A 14,422-nucleotide genomic window follows, 5' to 3' on the forward strand; every position below is an offset into this window, starting at 1 on the left:
TGTCATTCTAAGCAGGCGAAGGTGCGACGCCATAATAGCTATGGCTGGTTTTCAATAGCATTTGCAAACGCCCCATAGCTTCCCTTCCTCAACCAGTATACCTGGCTCTGGAACGTTTTGGCCTGCGTGTAATTTACGAAGCCTTGGAGCAACCACTGCAAGCGCACTTGCCGGGCTCGCAAGGGCACTTGCCATCAGCACCACCACAGTTGCACTTCGTCCTCTCCTTGCCATCAACATCGACCTTCTCCATCTCAGCCTCCTCCGCTGTTGGCTTGGTGCCTGAAGTAGACTGGGGGTTGTTGCCGGTCTTGAGCGCCGCAAGATGCTTGGCCTCGTTGTGCACATCCAAAACCTGCTTCTGGCCCTGCTCGTAAAATACGCGCAGCTTCTGGCCAGTCGGTGTGCCAGCAGCCTTCTCGAAGTAGGATGTCAACCCACGCCAGCCAGCATCAGCACGAGCAGAGATGCCGTACTGCTTGTCGACGGCCTGTGCGCGCTCGGAAGCCTTGGTCTTCTGATCGAACTGGTTCAGAGCAGTCATGAAGCGATTGCTGATGCCGTGCTGCTGGTCGGCGGCGATGGCACGCTGGACGACTTGATCGCTCATGACGTATCCGTGTGCGAGATACTCGGCCATGATACGCGAGCGGGGCTTATCCTCCTGGGCAAGATCCTCGTTGTCGTCAGATGAGCTACCAGTGGCCTTGCTGGCCCCAGACATTTGACCAAGCGAAGCAGCGGAAGAGACATGGACCTGGTTCGGCCCGAGCTGGGTGTTGTCAAGGAGGAGAGCAGTCTTGGCGGCGGTCTCTTTCTCGAACGTGACGGTTGCCGATTGGGGTGCGCTGGAGGAGTCGTTCTCGGGAGTGACTGAAAGGGACTGGATCTTGCCGCTATAACGTGTTAGTGTTGTGACCGGTCCTCCATCAAGGTTAGAGAGCTTACCAAAAGCTGAAGAAATCGCGGACCTCTTTCTCGCTGGTCGATCCGCTGATCCCCTTGACATGAACGGTGCTGGACATCCTTGCGATATTGGTTCTTGGAGGTTCTGGTTTGGTATTGAGTTTTTGGGTTCTGCGTTTGGTAGGAAAATGCAGATGTTTGTAACAGGGAAAAGCTGCGTTGTCGACACGTACTTTAGGCAAGGGCATTTTGTCACATGTGCCCGCCAAACGAGAGTTTACGTCGACGTCACAGGTGGTGGGGCAAAGTGCTGCGCCACACCAACTCGCGCTTTCCAGAAGCCAGTGGCCACTACGATCTCCTCCAACCAACCATATCCACATCGTCGACTCGCGAAGAAGCAAAGGTGATCACGATGACGATGCTGTTGGATAAAAAGTGACAGACGACTTTGCTTTCCAAGGACATGAGGCTGTGGCCGTCGGAATACGAAGCTCTCGGTTCTAGATCAAAAGGTCACGAATCATTCCTACCCGGTTCTTGGAATGGTTGCGAAGCAGGATGTGCGGAGGCGATAGTGCTGATGACATGTGAAGATCGGCTGCAGCAGTCTGGCGTGATTTGTGCCAGTAACAATGCCGTGAGCAGCTCTCCTCAGCAGGACTTTGGTTTCAACGACAAGCCAGAGACACTCTGGTCGGACGACGTTGCCTATCGACAATATCAATGGACCACTAATATCGCTGGTGGTAGCAAGAAACATACAGCGGAAGGCTTCAACAGCTGGCAACAAGCCTGGATGAAAGACGTCGAAGTGGTAGTGAAAAGACTGTCCTGCCGTCTCCATTGGCTTCAGCGAATGCACGACTCCTCTTCAGTGGTCATCGACTGAGATGTACCACGACGAGCTTCATTGTACTACAGCAGCATTTCAAGTTCGATCCCGTTTCAAAGGAGAAATCCATGCTCTTCCAGACACCATGTGCGCAGTCTGGGAGGCAACTTCAGTTGCATCGTCGTTTGCATTGGAGAGATTGTTAGGTCTCCGTGAAATTGATCTGCTTCGACTGTGCTGTGCTAAACAAAATTACCGAGTCATACAGTCGGCTGCTCGGCAGTACTGAGCCGGGCGGTATACTGCGATGGACAAGCTAGCCAAATCGAAGCAAAGGCGCGCGCTACTGATCTGTAGGCAAGTGGGATGGCGACGAGATGGCTATACCGCTATGTGATGATAGGTCGTGATCGGCCGAAACACTGGAAGTACAACATCTTTTGAAGTCCGACGAAGAAGACATGATATGGATTATTCGATGATTCAACCCCGCCACATCGTCGACATGGACGCTGCCGTCCGGCACATGGGTGAACGGAACCAATAACAACATTTCATCTCTGCCGTCCCCGTTTTGAGGTCTTGGTCATCTCACCGGTTATGGCGCTTTCAAACATCAGGGGCAGAGAGCTTAGCTCCTTCCAGAACTTAGCAAAGCTCAATATGGATTAGCTTGATCCTTCAAATTTCGCGCTTGCGCAGGAACGACCAACGAGGCTGGCTATGCGACGATCCCGGTAAACGACCGACGGCGGTCCTCTTTAACCGCACATAGACTACACCGTGGTTGGACTGCTCGAAAGACTCCTCTCCGCATGGTCACCACATGCAGACGCCTCCCGTAGGCCAAGGTGACCGTGACAGAATCGAGATGAGGCGCTACTATAGCGGCCATCCTGCTTATACGCCAAGGTGAGGCACAGTTCGCTATACACCTTCGTTGTGTGCGCAACCCGTTTGCCGTCCGACTCACCCTCTCTGCTATCTGTCCTTGAAGCTCGCTGCGTCCTTTCATTCACTACACTCACTGTCATTGCTCTTGCCTTCGGGCGTCCATTCATTCGAATCAAATATTCTTAATTTCTAGTAATCATGTCTACACGATCTCTCTTGTTGGCCGCAACAGCAGCGACCACGATTTCCGCAACTTTCAGCGCAACCTCGAACACGAATGTGGTAACCTATTGGGGTTAAGGCCCATACCAACAAAACCTCGTCGAGACTTGCAAGAACCCATCCATCGACATTGTCAATATTGGATTTGTCAATGTCTTTCCGGATCAAGGACCAGGCGGCTGGCCAGGCACGAACTTTGGTAATCAGTGCTCTGGTGAGGTTTACGTGCACAATGGAGTGAACACAACGCTGCAGAAGTCATGCCCGTATATCGAACAGGACATTAAGACTTGCCAGACGACGTATGGCAAGAAGGTTTTCTTGTCGCTTGGCGGTGCAAACCCCAACAACTACTACCTCGACAGCGATACATCTGGAGAGAGCTTCGCTGATTTCCTTTGGGGCGCATTTGGTCCGGCATCTGCGAACAATGGTCAACCTCGGCCATTTGGAAGTGCTGTAGTAGATGGGTTTGACTTTGACATCGAGAGTGCAATCAACCCTGCGCCGACAGACGCGAACGGCAAGACCATCGCATACGCTACGAACGGATATGCTGCGATGATCAACCACTTCAAGAATGACCTCTACACACAAGATGTCACCAAGAGCTACTACATCTCTGGTGCACCGCAGTGCTCTCTGCCAGACGTCCACCTCACAAGCGTCATTTCAGCAGCGTGGTTCGATTTTGTGTTCATCCAGTTCTACAACACTCCCGCCTGCAGCGCTCGTGCAGGAATCAACCACCTGAATGGCCAAGGTAGCGATGATATCTCCTTCGCCTCGTGGCAACAATCCGCGTCGCTGAATCCTGCCGTCAAATACTACATCGGCCTTCCTGCGGCGAAAGCTGCATCGAGCGACGACTCCTACTATTTGACCACGCTCGAGGCGCAGAAGATCGTGAAGGAATTCGCCAACACTACATCTTTCGGTGGCGTCATGCTTTGGGAGGCCACATATGACCAGAACAACACTATCTGCGGCAGCCCGTACTCCGTGTGGATGAAAGAAATTGTCACTGCAGCTGTGCAGGGTACCACCTTCGATGCCGACACCACCAGCAAGTGTCCAGCTCTGATTGTCTCGCCCGATGGTGCTTGTGGTGGATACACTCGCCAGACATGCGCGGGCTCTACATGGGGCCAGTGCTGCAGCCAGTACGGGTACTGTGGTTCTACACCCGATTACTGTGGCACCGGCTGCAACTCTCTCGCTGGATTGTGTGGAAGTGCAGCCTCGTCCAGCTCGTCATCGACCGTGTCAACTACTTCAACAAGGAGCAGCTCTACAGTCTCTATTGTGTCGACTACATCGGCTACTTCTACCTCGACAAGAAGCTCGCGCATTTCAACATCCACAATTTCGTCCACCGTATCATCGAGCACGTCTACCAGAAGCAGTACTTCGTCCACATCCACAAGCTCGCAAAGCTCTACATTGTCCGCTACATCGACTTTCACGAGCTCTTCTGTGTCTTCAAGCAGCACAGTCTCGAGTTCAGCGTCAAGCAGCGTTTCCAGCTCGACATCGTCTCTTTCGACCTCGAGCAGCCTTTCAAGCCTCAGCACATCTTCACCTGTGAGCACATCCACCACGTCTTCTTCTGCAAACATCAGCACGAGCTCTACTTCGCTTAGCAATACACAATTCACCACATACACGACGACATGCACCGAGAACTCTACCGCTGTAACGCATACCCACTCCGCACCAATTAGCGGAACTGGTGTCACATCTGTCAGCGCCAATGCTACATCGATCAGCGGGACTGGTGTCACATCTGTGAGCGTCAACGCCACAACGACTCTGCTCTCAACCACTTCATCATCAGTCGCGAACTCGACATCTCTCAGCAATACACAGTTCACAACTTATACCACGACGTGCTCAGAGAACTCAACAGCTGTTACACATACTCACTCGGCACCGATCAGTGGCACAGGCATGACCTCCGTCAGCGTGAACGCTACTACGACTCAAGTCTTAAGCACTTCCTCGCCGATCTCTGTCGGGCCGACTAACAGCTACAATGTCACATCTTCTGGTTCGATCACTTCGTCTGCAACCTCAAGCCCTATCAGCTCTTCGACAACATCGTCCGGTGTCTCTGTAGGCCCAACCAACAGCTCTAACACTACCGCGACCATCTCTTCGTCGACCCAGTCGAGCTACAGCACATACACAACACTCTGCACCGAGACCACGAACCGAACCACATACACCACTACGCACACACACTCTGAGCCGATCAGTACTTCTGCATCGATATCGACTACGGATTCATCGAGCAGCAGCAGCGTTGGTTCTGCTACTCTGATCACCTCAAGCTCTGCTTCCACGTCTCCGACCAGCAGCTCGCCAGGTAGCACTGTTATTGTCACTGCTGTAACGACCACATTCATCACTACTTGCCCATACGGCACCATCGTGACGAGCGGAAGCGTGACGAGCACGAGCGTGGGTACAACCGTGTCCACCACGACATCAACCTACTTGACGACTGTCACGATCCCAGCCACATTCAGCAATGCCTCCATCAGCAGCGTTGTCTCTCCATCCTCTGCCGCTAATGTTTCGTCATCTGCGAGCAAGCCAAGCAGCAACTGGGGAGTCACATATACGGTGCCCGTCTCCGTGACGACCGCAACGCTCGTCCAGTCCAGCCTCCCGGCTTTCTTCAGCAGCTTGGGCGCAGCGAAGCAGTCCTCGCTCAGCGTCAGCGCTGCCACATCTACTCCCGCTCAAGGAACTTTCACCAACACCATCTACACTACTCTTACAACCACAATTACGAGCTGTCCAGGCGGCTGTGAGCACCCGACCGGTGCTCCAGTCACACAGACTTTGACGACTGTGATGTATCTGACTACTGCCGTCCTGCCAACTCCTACCAGTTCTGCTGGGGGTGCGCAGTCTTCCGCTGCCGGCAATGGTCCTGCACCGTATGGTGGTCAATCCGGCGCGCCTGCCTCCAGTGCCTCTACACAAGGTGCCGTCGGTCAGAGCTCTGCCGCTCCTGCATCATATGGAGGTGCATCGACTTCCTCCAGTCCTGCTGCCGGTGTCCTAGCTTCGTCCAGCCCAGCTGGCGGCGTGTCGACTTCCTCGAGCTCTGCCGCTGGTGTTTCGGCATCCAGCGCAGCAGCCTCGTCGGTAGCAGCCACTCAGTACTCTTCTCCGGCCGCACCGGCTCAGTACTCTTCTCCAGCTGCCCCAGCTCAGTACTCTTCTGCAACCGCATCAGCCGTCTCCGCGCCCGCTAGCTCGCCAATAGGCGCCGTCCCGGCTTATTCCGGCGCAGAAAATGCTGCAACTCTGACAGCCAGCTCGACCTCAATACTCTACGAGACAATTGTCGTACGACCAACCCACTCAAGCATGACCGGCGCACAGCCCACCGGTGCTCAACTACCACCATACCCAGTTGGACCCGTAGGCAGCAGCAATGGTACCGCAAAGGCGACTGCGTCCGCACCATCTGCTGCCAGTTCAGGCATACCCCAGCGCTCTAGTTACCCGACAGTGACACCTTACACTGGTGGAGCTGCATCAAACGCGGTCAGCATGTTCGCCTTGGTCGCGGCGATCGTTGTCGCTGTCATGGCATTGTAGGAGGACGATCCTTTTGTACAATTGTGTGTAATACCCATGTAGTTTCATAGCATGATTTCGATTGTCAGCTGCAAGTCGCTCAAGTTTTGGTACATGGGCTACATCAATCACTGTCCTCCGCATCGTCGCTGGGCAATCGTCGCGGGAACCATCCGTAGGCTGCGAAGTCGATGCTGCGTTCACCCAGACTGCCGTGCTCGACCTCGACATTCTCTTGATTCAAGGCAGCTTCTTGGCGTGCTGTGCCGCCGTCCCTGCTAGAGTCAGTAACGGCCGTAGAGTCAATACTGTTGGCGAAGGTATACCTTGGACTTATAACGCCCTTCGCGTTGACCACTCGTTGCCACGGGACCGTGTCGCTGTTGTATCGAGCATCAGGCTGATCCTCTGCGCGTGGTAGATGTTTGAGACAGATTCCGACTTGACGTGGTCGTTCAGCTTGTACTCGTTAGCGCTAGGAAGACTGTATTGTCGCAATGGCAGTCATACGATAGCCTAGTAATGTAGCTATATGTCCGTAGGAGGTGACCTTGCCATGTGGGACTTCTTGAACGGCCTTGTAGACGGCGCTGAACCACGCTGCTGCCTCTTCGGAGCGCGGCATAATGTGACTTCTATTGCATAATTCCGAGATGCTTGAGATGATTGGCATATGTTGAAGTGAGTATGACTGTCATTTAAGCTCAAGCTTAAGCTTCCGGTGACAAATCGGGCACGAGTCATGCTCCAGCGTTCAACGCCAGAGATGAAGTGCTCTCACATGTGAACGCTACTTGATACAACCTCATAAGCCAGAATGGTATTATCAGACTACCTCGCCAGCAAGTATCTATCTGCAGACCAGAAGCCAGCGAAAAAGCGCAAGCGAAAGGAAGCAAAGGGGGAAGGACTCACGATCGCCGAGGACGATGCAAACGACTGGACGCGGCCAAAAGGCGAAGAAGATGACGATGATGCGCCGGTTGTGGTCGGCAACACCTTATCTGGAGGTCTAAACAAGCCCATGAAAAAGACCAATTGGGTCAAAGTGGGTGTAGCAGCGCCCAAGGATGCAGATCAAGCAGCAGCAGATGCGATTCTGGCCGATGCTCAAGCAGAGTCGGCGCAGCGAGCACAAGACGATGACGATGCTCCGGCTGTGGTAGAGGAGGAGGAGGGACCTACGATGGCTTCTGGGGCCATGGCTGGGCTACAAAGTGCAGGGCAAGTGACCACGTCACTGAAGAGGAAAGAGAGGCAGGAGCGTAAGGCTATGCAGGATGCTGGGCTGGATCCGACAGGCAAGGCGCAGGATACGATATATCGTGATGCGTCTGGTCGTATCATCAATGTTGCCATGAAAAGGGCAGAGCTTCGAGCCAGGGCTGAAGAAGAGGACCGGAAGCAGGCAGAAGAGCTCGAGGCAAGAAAGGGCGATGTACAGAGACGAGAGAAAGAAGAGCGGAAACGTGATCTCGAGGATGCGAAAGTCATGGGTGTGGCAAGATACGCAGACGACGAGAAGCTGAATTCTGAGCTGAGAGAGCGGGAAAGGTGGAATGATCCTATGGCTCAGCTGCTAGCGACAAAAACGACAACGAGTAAGGGTGGCAAGAGTAAGAGTAGCGGAAAGAGCTATCAAGGTGCTTTCGAGCCGAATCGATATGGGATACGGCCTGGCTGGAGATGGGATGGTGTGGATCGCGGTAATGGGTTTGAGAGGAAGTGGTTTGCTGCTCGCAACAAGGCTAAGGATCGGGCTGATTTGGAGTATCACTGGCAGATGGACGAATGAACGAGTACCTTCGGGCATTTATATCAAGTTTGACAGGTCACAGCGTGCTCTGCACCTGGAGACAGGCTTCCAGCATGAAGCACTAATGTGACACGAAATGTTCTCCCAAAGGATCAAATGCTCATCAAGGCAATACACGCATTCCGCTCCACATGAGAGGCCGCTTAGACTTGTCATCCGGACCGTATGACAGTATCATGTCGGACATATTGTGTCCCAGAAAGCACAATCGTGCTTACGACTCGGCGGGGACATTCAGCAAGCGTGTAGCAGCTACGACATCATGGTACGGAGATGCTCAAACCTCAAGATCATCAGCCATCCATTCCTGCTTGATGCTCTCGCTACTGCTTATGAGCATGCTTGGCATGTACCAGGACTCCAGAGATATTGTAAAGGTGCAGTTCGTGATCACAATTGCAACAGGTGAGTCTACACAGGACAATATACATGTTACGACGAGGATATCCAGGAAAGCTCTCGTCAATGTTGTTCATGCGACGACTCCTTCTTGCTTCAGAGCCTCAATATCCGCACCGCTCATGCCGAGCATTTCTGACAACACTTCCTGTGTGTGCTGGCCAAGAGTTGGTGGCGCAGATCGGATGCTTGGCTTCGACTCGGAGTATTTGACTGGCGGACTGAGCAGCTTCAGAGGCCCGCAGGATGGATGGTCGACTTCTGTCACCATGCCTCGTGCTTTGGCTACCGAGCTTTAGTAAGAACTCGGGAAAGGGGAGGAATCAGAATACTCACTATGCTCATGCTCCAGCGTAGCCTTGACATCATTGATAGCAGCATACGGCATCCCGCTCCCCTCCAGAATCTCCAGCCATTCCTGCGTCGTCTTCGTTCTCGTCACGCCCTCGACCAATTCCTCCATCACATCTCGATTCTTCACACGATCAGCGTTAGTCAAGAATCTCGGGTCCTTGACCCACTCGGGTTTCCCAAGCTTGTCGCACATGACACCGTATAATCTATCGTTGCCACCACCAAGCATGACATCTCCGTCCTTGGTCTTGAAGCCCTTGTATGGCACTATCGAGGGATGAGCAGTGCCCCAACGTCCGGAGTCAGGTTTGCCGCTGATGAGACATGAACTTGCTATATTTGCCAAGGAAGCGATTTGGCAATCTGCTAGACAGACGTCGAGATGTTGACCTCGGCCTGTTTTGGCTCGGCTGAGTAGGGACGCCATGATTGAGTTGGAGGTGTAAAGGCCTGTGGTCAGATCTGTGATTGCAACGCCGACTTTGGCTGGTGGGCCGTCGCGGTGGCCAGTAATATGCATGAGGCCCATCTCGCTATGTCGGCATTAGCCTTATGACGAAGTATAGACGCTATACCTGACGTACGCTTCGACCATGACATCGTAGCCTGCTCGACTACTGTACGGTCCTGTTTGACCATAGCCTGTTATGCTGGCATAAATCAAACCTGGATTGACCTTCGCCACGCTTTCGTAGTCCATGCCATATTTCTTCAGAGCACCGGGTAGGTAGTTCTCGACGAGAATATCGCAGTCTTTGGCAAGCTTGTGTAGGATCTCGACGCCACTTTTGTGTTGGAAGGAGAGACCTAGGGACTTCTTATTGCGATTGACCTGAGGGACGATAAGTGACTGATCCTCATTATGACGACCTTTGTACATACGCTCAGGAAGTAAGCACTTTCGCCGGAGCCTTGCTTACCGCTGTCGTCAGTGTAGGTGGCGTATGGAGGTCCCCATGCTCGGGTGTCGTCGCCTCGGATGGGATGTTCGATCTTGATTACTTCGGCTCTGTCGAAGCATGAGTATAGGTCGAGTCAGAGGTCATACAACGAGTCGACCGTACAGGGTTCATCAATCGTACCCAAGGTCACCTAGCATCTGTGTGCAATATGGCTAACCAATAGTCAGCATATGCTGTGTAGATAGCTGCAAATCAATATCCTACTCCGGCAAGCACTCTCGTCATGTCCAAAACTCGGATACCTGCTAGAGGTAGCAAGGTATCAGTTGCTCCGTTCGCGGTCGTTGCGAGACATCGTCTGGTAGATGTTCCATGATTCAATGCTCGAGACGACAATGTGGAACGGAGTGATCGATTGAGTGGCCGTGTGAGAGACATTGTGAAAAAGGGCTGTCGCGACGTAGCTATGCCAGACACCTACAATAGCCCGGGAAGTCCTGAAAATGCTTAGTGAACCATTGGCATGACTGATATTCGTCTCTTGGAGTCTTGTTCGGATCGTCTACCATCGCCTCGGCACTCTCGGCACTTCGTCGCCGATCTTCGGCCTTTGGAACTGATGAACACCAGATGGAACGTTATAATTACACCTGCATTCCGATCCATCGAAGTTGCGAGTGACAATGTTTACCGGCATTGTCGAGACAATAGGCAGTATGTCTCTGTGCCCGCCACCATGATGAAAGATGCTGAGGCTGACGCCAGCAAGCCGTCTCCCATCTCGTCAAGCACGATGAATCATCAAGTGGCGGAGGAGGCACTTCCTTGACAATATCGAACTGCTCTGAGATACTCAGCGACGCACATCTGGGCGACAGTATCAGCATCAATGGAACATGCTTGACTGTTACCGAGTTCAATAAGGATGAGTTCAAGGTCGGTGTTGCGCCAGAGACGCTTCGAAGAACGAATCTGGGATCGTTGAAGGAGGCTAGTGGGGTCAATCTTGAGAGGGCTGTAAGAGCTGATACGCGGATGGGAGGACATTTCGTTCAGGGGCATGTCGATACTATTGCTACGATCGCCAAGACGACTCAGGATGGGAATGCCATCACCTTCCGATTCCAGCCGCGAGACAAGAGTGTGCTTCATTATATTGTTGAGAAGGGATATGTGACACTTGATGGAGCATCACTGACTATTACGGCTGTCCATGACGAGGAGGGTTGGTGGGAGGTTATGCTCATTGCCTATACGCAGGAGAAGGTTGTCATGGGCAAGAAGAAGGAGGGTGAGAATGTGAATGTAGAGGTTGATCAGATCGGCAAGTACGTGGAGAAGAGCGTGGCGTCGTACTTTGAGGGTGCTAGTGGTAGTGGCGGTGCTATGTTGGAAAAGATGGTGCAGAGGATTGTGGACGCCAGGATGAAGGGATAGTAGTACGTCGTGGGTCTCAATTATCAGATGAATGACCAACGGAAGTGAATTCGCGTCGATCCCTCGTCCCTGCGCCTGAGCTTATCTCAATTGCAGGTCTGTTACTCGCCCTGATTCGTGCCTTCCATCTGCAACTGGTCACATGATCATGGGATCAGCCACGCTGCACAAGTGCTATGCATTGCGTTCACGTCCGAGCTTGCACGAAACGCACATCATCGCAACCCATTGAACGTAAACAGATATACCAGAGGTATCAAATCGCAGCGCTCTTCGCCCCCATACGCACCCATTATTGACGGTGAACAGATTCCAAGCCATGGCATCTGCCATGCAAAGCGTTCTCGCCACGCCGGAGCTCCTCGAGCAGATCTTTATCCACCTCACAGCAAGACAACTGTTCGTCATCACACGTGTCAACAAGAGCTTCCAAGACAACATAAATTCATCCCCTACAATTCAGAGGATGCTTCGCTTGCTTTACTGCGTCGACGCGACAGCTCATGATAGCTGCGCAAATGATGATCTCAAAGATGAAGACCTCTGAGCCGAGTGCCCAATTCCTTTCGTTGCGAGCCTGGAGTGGAGCGGGAGGGTTCGAACCCCCCAACATCGAGTCTTGTCCTTCGTGATCGAGTTCTACTACGCCGATCAAGAAATCATAGACTTGCCCCAACACTGCCCTCATCACCAGAATCGAACTCACGACGCCTCCTGGCAGAAGATCCTCATCTGCCGCACCGCCATCCCAAGTACGATCATAGCCACGGTAGATATGTGCGGCGTGGGTTAGACGGCTTTCCCAACCCTTGGTGGGAGGAGTACATCGAGGCTACTGCCACATTCGAGCCAGAAGAAGCCACCCTGGGCAACTTGATGGAGGCGCTACATTCTATCTACAAGCGTACGTTGAGTGAGCATAAGGACAACTATCATGCGTATTAAGACTCTAAGAAAGCGGCCACCGCCCTCACTGCCGCATGAGCAGCGCACTTAGTGGCAAGGAGGAGTCAGAAACGGATCAAGTCGTGTAAACAGGGCTTGGGCGCAGCGGTTGATATAAAGCGGAACAAAGGCGCAACGCTATGGTACTGCAGGTGGAGGATGATCAGTGGCAGCGATGGCTAGGACCCAAGTTTCCGTGAGCACCGGCCTTACGGATCCGCCGAGTTTGTGGTATCGATTGATACGATGCTTTACATTACTCATCACATATCTCACAAATCCTTCTTACCCTCCTCAACCCCACTCGAAACCGCATCAACACCACCATCCTCCTTCTTACCCAAAGCCCGATCAACCCACCCCTCACCCCTGAAACTACTTAAAGCCTTCCTAACCATCGCACCCCTCACAGCATCCGCCCTTCTCTCATAAACCACGTTCAACAGCGCCAGACTCGCCACAAACAGCAACACATCCCCCTGCCTAACACCCTTCCACCAACCCCTTTTCTTACCAACCTTGTACAGACTATCGATCGACAATCGCGCGCTATACAGGAAATTACTTCTCTCCCCCCTCCTCGCCACGAAAGCGAAAAGGCCGCCTAGGAATCCTCCTAAGAACCAGCGTTGAGTGGGTAGAACGTTCCGTGGGAGCGTATTGGAGAAGAAACATACGCTCGCCCAGCTTGTCCCTATCGCGCCCGTGATGAAGACTGACATCCGGAGTATGCGCCGGGAGATGCGGTTAAGAAATGGCGCCGGAGCTTTCAGAAAGCTCTTGTATGCCAGTAAGGCGAAAGCGCCATACACCAATGCGAAGAAACGGGCGACGGTGGGAAAAGAAGTAGCCCAGTATTTAAGATATGTCCTTGTGCAGCTCGGATCTGACGGGTGGAGGAGTGCGCAGGATGTGTGTTTTATTCCTGGATGCGCTGGCGCCGTTATCGGACTCACTTTCGCCAGCGCCGGGCCAGAAGGGAGAGTCTGCTTGGTACTTGGGAACAAAATGGGAGAGATGAAAGGCGGCCAGCGGAGTTTGCTGAGCTCGGCCAAGCCGTCCACGATATCGAACGTTCCGGGCCAGGGCTTGCCATCTTTCGGGTACGACTTCGGTCGGAGTTGAATGTATTCTGGTGAGCGTTGGAGGATGAAGCGACCGTAGCTCTCGGGGAAGCATTCGCGGTCGAAGACGAAGGCGTGGAGGAGTTGGCCGCACGCGAAGGGCATGATGAGCCAGCTTCCGAACCACCAGGGTCGGAGCGGCTTGCCGTCCTCGTCTTTACGCCACAAGGGGCCGCCGTCCTCGAGGGCGTTGTAGCCGAATTCTAGACTGCGGGTGAAGACGTATATAGCTATCGTCATTCGCAATTGATCTGCAGGTGCTATACCCAGGAAAAGTCCAGCTAGCGAAGCACCGATCGCAGGCGTATACTGTGAAGTAAGCAGTTTCGCAACACCAGGATTCCGTTCCCTAAACGGTCCCGCCCCATCTTCCAGTAAACTCGTCCTCAGTTGTCGGAAGAAACGACCAAGCAAGCGATGAAACAACAGAATCGTCGAGAAGCTCAATGCGATCCTCGCGTTGGCATGCCTATACACACTCCCCTCCACAGCTCCAGCAACCTTCTTCGCTCCGCCCCCTCGTCTCGAAGCAAGTTTCTCGATCACAACTTCCCACCCTTTGAGCCCCACATAAGCACCCACGAATACGCGTAGAGCTGCTCGAAGGGCAGCAACATTATAGTCTCCGTTCTCCGAACTTGCCCTTGTGATCTTCTCGTAGCGTTTCGGGTCCGGTGTCTGTTTTTGTACCCGTTGTGGCGTGCGTGAGATGAGGTATTGGTGCAGGAGTTCGTACTCGCGGGGGCTGAGGGAGTAGCGGAGGGCGGTGCGGGTTATTGGGTCGATGGGACGGTTGGAGAGACGACTACTTGCGGATGAGCTGGAAGGTTTGCGATCGGAGGACGACATTGTGTTGAGTTCGTGGTATCACGATGTAAGAGGTGTGGTGGTGATGTGGGCTGGGAGTGTTTATCTGACCGAGGTCTGTTTGTCGCGTACTGCCTTTTCGGGAATAGCGCAATCTTCACGTGCAACGACTTCTCCTGTCTCA

General features: G+C 53.2%; 9 protein-coding genes across 9 annotated transcripts; 4 read left to right on the forward strand and 5 right to left on the reverse strand.

The window, feature by feature from the left end:
- Nucleotides 1-133: 133 nt before the first annotated feature.
- Nucleotides 134-1,025, reverse strand: vip1 (the record flags this gene model as incomplete). The annotated part of the gene is made up of 2 exons (XM_064842339.1): nucleotides 134-896; nucleotides 949-1,025. The coding sequence occupies 2 exons, from the start codon at nucleotides 1,023-1,025 to the stop codon at nucleotides 134-136; spliced, it is 840 nt and encodes a 279-aa protein (XP_064689967.1).
- Nucleotides 1,026-2,833: 1,808 nt separating this feature from the next.
- On the forward strand, nucleotides 2,834-4,500 carry CHT2_1 (Chitinase 2; the record flags this gene model as incomplete). The annotated part of the gene is made up of 3 exons (XM_064842340.1): nucleotides 2,834-2,917; nucleotides 2,972-3,956; nucleotides 4,010-4,500. 3 exons carry the CDS (start codon nucleotides 2,834-2,836, stop codon nucleotides 4,498-4,500), a joined length of 1,560 nt encoding a protein of 519 aa, XP_064689968.1.
- A 307-nt stretch (nucleotides 4,501-4,807) lies between these two features.
- Nucleotides 4,808-6,475, forward strand: LTS14_009660 (uncharacterized protein; the record flags this gene model as incomplete). Its single annotated transcript, XM_064842341.1, has 1 exon — nucleotides 4,808-6,475. The coding sequence occupies one exon, from the start codon at nucleotides 4,808-4,810 to the stop codon at nucleotides 6,473-6,475; it is 1,668 nt and encodes a 555-aa protein (XP_064689969.1).
- A 103-nt stretch (nucleotides 6,476-6,578) lies between these two features.
- On the reverse strand, nucleotides 6,579-7,079 carry atl1 (Alkyltransferase-like protein 1; the record flags this gene model as incomplete). Its single annotated transcript, XM_064842342.1, has 3 exons — nucleotides 6,579-6,729; nucleotides 6,781-6,913; nucleotides 6,965-7,079. The coding sequence occupies 3 exons, from the start codon at nucleotides 7,077-7,079 to the stop codon at nucleotides 6,579-6,581; spliced, it is 399 nt and encodes a 132-aa protein (XP_064689970.1).
- A 192-nt stretch (nucleotides 7,080-7,271) lies between these two features.
- Nucleotides 7,272-8,249, forward strand: CWC26 (Pre-mRNA-splicing factor cwc26; the record flags this gene model as incomplete). Its single annotated transcript, XM_064842343.1, has 1 exon — nucleotides 7,272-8,249. The coding sequence occupies one exon, from the start codon at nucleotides 7,272-7,274 to the stop codon at nucleotides 8,247-8,249; it is 978 nt and encodes a 325-aa protein (XP_064689971.1).
- A 493-nt stretch (nucleotides 8,250-8,742) lies between these two features.
- On the reverse strand, nucleotides 8,743-9,552 carry LTS14_009663 (uncharacterized protein; the record flags this gene model as incomplete). Its single annotated transcript, XM_064842344.1, has 2 exons — nucleotides 8,743-8,954; nucleotides 9,006-9,552. The coding sequence occupies 2 exons, from the start codon at nucleotides 9,550-9,552 to the stop codon at nucleotides 8,743-8,745; spliced, it is 759 nt and encodes a 252-aa protein (XP_064689972.1).
- A 21-nt stretch (nucleotides 9,553-9,573) lies between these two features.
- On the reverse strand, nucleotides 9,574-10,122 carry LTS14_009664 (uncharacterized protein; the record flags this gene model as incomplete). The annotated part of the gene is made up of 3 exons (XM_064842345.1): nucleotides 9,574-9,855; nucleotides 9,906-10,032; nucleotides 10,106-10,122. The coding sequence occupies 3 exons, from the start codon at nucleotides 10,120-10,122 to the stop codon at nucleotides 9,574-9,576; spliced, it is 426 nt and encodes a 141-aa protein (XP_064689973.1).
- A 486-nt stretch (nucleotides 10,123-10,608) lies between these two features.
- On the forward strand, nucleotides 10,609-11,362 carry RIB5 (Riboflavin synthase alpha chain; the record flags this gene model as incomplete). Its single annotated transcript, XM_064842346.1, has 2 exons — nucleotides 10,609-10,639; nucleotides 10,695-11,362. 2 exons carry the CDS (start codon nucleotides 10,609-10,611, stop codon nucleotides 11,360-11,362), a joined length of 699 nt encoding a protein of 232 aa, XP_064689974.1.
- A 1,217-nt stretch (nucleotides 11,363-12,579) lies between these two features.
- LTS14_009666 (uncharacterized protein) lies at nucleotides 12,580-14,280 on the reverse strand (the record flags this gene model as incomplete). The annotated part of the gene is made up of 1 exon (XM_064842347.1): nucleotides 12,580-14,280. One exon carries the CDS (start codon nucleotides 14,278-14,280, stop codon nucleotides 12,580-12,582), a length of 1,701 nt encoding a protein of 566 aa, XP_064689975.1.
- Nucleotides 14,281-14,422: the final 142 nt, after the last annotated feature.

The sequence above is a fragment of the Recurvomyces mirabilis genome, assembly GCF_035927965.1.
Source record: "Recurvomyces mirabilis strain CCFEE 5264 chromosome Unknown scaffold_33, whole genome shotgun sequence".
NCBI classification, from domain to species: domain Eukaryota; kingdom Fungi; phylum Ascomycota; class Dothideomycetes; order Mycosphaerellales; family Teratosphaeriaceae; genus Recurvomyces; species Recurvomyces mirabilis.